General features: G+C 49.3%; 1 protein-coding gene across 1 annotated transcript; it reads right to left on the minus strand.

The window, feature by feature from the left end:
* Window positions 1-1,392: 1,392 nt before the first annotated feature.
* On the minus strand, window positions 1,393-3,006 carry LOC147431781 (uncharacterized). Its single transcript, XM_086493033.1, has one exon. The coding sequence runs from the start codon at window positions 2,845-2,847 to the stop codon at window positions 1,957-1,959; it is 891 nt and encodes a 296-aa protein (XP_086349159.1). The 5' UTR covers window positions 2,848-3,006; the 3' UTR covers window positions 1,393-1,956.

The raw sequence follows: 3,006 nt of genomic DNA on the forward strand, positions 1-3,006 counted from the left end.
ATTCGTTTATGTTCTTTCATGTTCTTCAATCAAATGGTTGTCAAATTGTGTCAATGTAGCTAACGAAGCACTCTAGTTTTAATAAGAACCTACAAAGATACTTCGACTTCGAGGAGAAAAAACGAGAGCACATGGCACGTGGAGGAGAGAGAAGGAGAGAGAGAAACTAAGTTAATGTGTTAGGCAGCAGTGCGGGCGGAGCCGTTTTTGGTGACATCGATACGAGTCATACGACGAGAGAGAAACAGAGACATTTTTTTCTCTCCTTCAACGTAGTGATGGGGTGTGAAGTGGATGGTAGCGGGGTGGTTGTGCAGCATAGAAAGCCCCATAGCGGCTGCTTGAGCTCACGAGCATGGGACTACAAGAGTGTTGTGTGCATGCATAGGAAGGGAATAGCAATTAGGATGTGTGCACGAACGGTCTTCTCTCTCTCAATGAAGGTTGTCATGGTGCCTGTCGGATGATGTCCACCATTGCAGAGGGACGAAAATGTAGGTGGGTAGGCCTCGTCCATAAGTGTCACGGGCGCAACTCGAGGGATCAGCGGTTGAGAATCAATCGTAAAAATTTGAGGCTTCTAGCCGTCGCGAGCACCCCTTGAACCCACAAACTCCCACTCACGAGTCTGGAGCTCTATCCGCCTGCGCTGCTTGCCCCTGCCGTCGATCCCTCGAGCTGGACCCCGTGTTATTTATAAACGAGGGTGGGTGGGGGTATATACTATAAGGAAAAAGAGCAACGGTGAGGGGTACTGCAACCAGTTGACAAGGGCATGGCACGTATAACCGAGCCTCGTTCTGTGTGTCTTGCATTAGAGAACTGCAACGAGCTCTTCTTCATGTTGTGGTGGAAGTCTCTCTCTCTCTCTCTCTCTCTCTCTCTCTCTCTAGAGCAAGCAAGGAAGCCAAGTTTCCTTTCTCTTAACCAAGCCTGAGGGTGGAGCAAACAAGGAAGCTTGGGTTCCATCCCGCGCAAGACAACCTGGCTCATTGTTGCGATAAGGAAGCCAAGCCTCATGGCTAGAGTGTCCCTGCAAGGAAAGCCTCTCTCTCTGATGCCTTGGCCACCATAAGGAATATGCGTGTCTGTGTGTGTTTTTCCTGCTTTTTGCACAATGCAAATCGGGGCTTGTGGAAGATCTAGGTACCTGCGTTTGCAAACACGAGTGCGCAGGGCAAAGCAATCGAGCCAGAGGCAGCCACCTTGTTGCAGGCAAGGAGGTGATGGAGGCAAAGAGCGGGTAGGAGGTGTGATGGGAGAATGCCCCATTGGTCCTATATATCGCAATAGCAGAGGCAGTGGTTAAGGAGTAGAGATTATTTTTCTTTTCAGGAGAGGAACGAATCTAATGAGATTTCGTTTAATGAGAAAGGAGCGAGTAGGTGGGAATGTGTGAACTTAATCCAATGGAGAACGTGGGATACATGTGACAACTTAATCCAACGAAAGGCAATGTGCAGTGTTCGGGAAAAATCATTTTTCCAAACATACAAAATGCCTTGCCTTGAATTTGCCAAGAGGAAAATTTGGCATTTTGGAAATTGAAAACGGCACTGTGTGAACTTAATCCATTGATCATGACTTTCCCGTCCAATCCGTGCACTATCCAAGCCTTATGTAGGCAAAATGTGAGATCTAACTTGCAACAGAATACGAAATTTTGGGTGCATTCCCAACATGTGGCAAACATCATAAGCTTTTCCGAGGGAGGCAACAATATATAATATCAAGCTAGGTGTAGTCGGCAGCGGCAGGGAATCCTTGACTCGGTGTAGGGGTCGATAGTCCCCCTGCCCTCCAACCGGCGCTGATCCTAGCTAGATATTTGGTGCCTCATTATGTTTGGAAGCTCATGATGTTATGCACAGTGAGGAGTCGTCCATTTTTCTACAGGAGAAAATGTGTGAAAATAACTAGCAACGTGGATGATGGGCGACACCATTCATTGAAAGCCTACACATTGCAATCTAGGTGAGAGTCGGGAAAACAAAAGTCCCAAAATGCAGCTTCATCCTCCATTTTTAACTTATCTATAGAAGTTTGAGAAGGGCTTGAAAACTGCACGGCAGGGGTATCCTGACGCAAAGCACTAGATGTTTGGGTTATTACGCCAAGCGCATCTGCGGCATCATGCAGGTTATGGATGCGCCCTTGCCATACAAAAGATGGTGAGAATGAATTAGAGCTTGTGGACGAAGTATCATGGAGAACTGGCGCGGGGTCTGCTGATGATATTTTTGTTTTTGATGGTTCTATATTACTAGTAGATGCAAACGAGGAGGAGGCGGAGGTCGAGCACAACACCTGGCGCTCGCATCTTTCTCCCTCCCTCATTGCAGCAGCTTGGATGGAGGAGGGGGAGAGGGAGATCAGGGGCAGCGGAGGAAAGCTGCGGGGAAAGTTGAGCGATGCCGAGGCACCACGAAGGTGATATGCAGCAGTGTCGTAGGCATGGGCTGCGGCCTCGGCGGTGCGATAGGAGCCGAGCCAGAGGCGTGCGCGGGGCTTGACGCTTTTGTGAAGGGAGGAGGCTCCGGGGAGGCGGATCTCGGATACCCAAGAGCCCCAGGAGCGCATGCGTACGCCACGGTATTTGACGGGGCTCGGTTTGTGATTAACTGATGTGGTGCAAGAGCCACGTCGACCCTCTGTGCTGGACCGGTCTGCATGTTTTGCGGTTGTATGGGATAAATGGGCCTGCTGCTTATGATGATGATGATCATCGGCCAGCTCTGTCGAGCTGGAGACTAGCCTGGAGGAGCAGTTGCTCAATGTTGTTGTTGTAGAAGCTGGCGAGAACGTCGCCCAGATGAAACGGCCTGGCTCTTGTGTTGCTTCCTGCATGGCTAATTATACTTGCGTAAAGTACAGCGACGGTTAAGCACCGGGTGATACGAAACACTAGTTCTCTCTCTCTCTCTCTCTCTCTCTCTCTCATTACAAATGTCTGTGATCCAATAAGCAAAAAGGTCGGCTCTATGTATAGCCTATCTCTGCACTTCT

This window comes from Adiantum capillus-veneris, chromosome 21, assembly GCF_014529385.1.
Source record: "Adiantum capillus-veneris isolate H3 chromosome 21, ASM1452938v2, whole genome shotgun sequence".
Classification (NCBI taxonomy): Eukaryota; Viridiplantae; Streptophyta; class Polypodiopsida; order Polypodiales; family Pteridaceae; genus Adiantum; species Adiantum capillus-veneris.

Bases quoted from the DNA above. Each gene is read 5' to 3' on its own strand.
- LOC147431781 (XM_086493033.1), bottom strand. From the start codon at position 2,847: ATGCAGGAAGCAACACAAGAGCCAGGCCGTTTCATCTGGGCGACGTTC.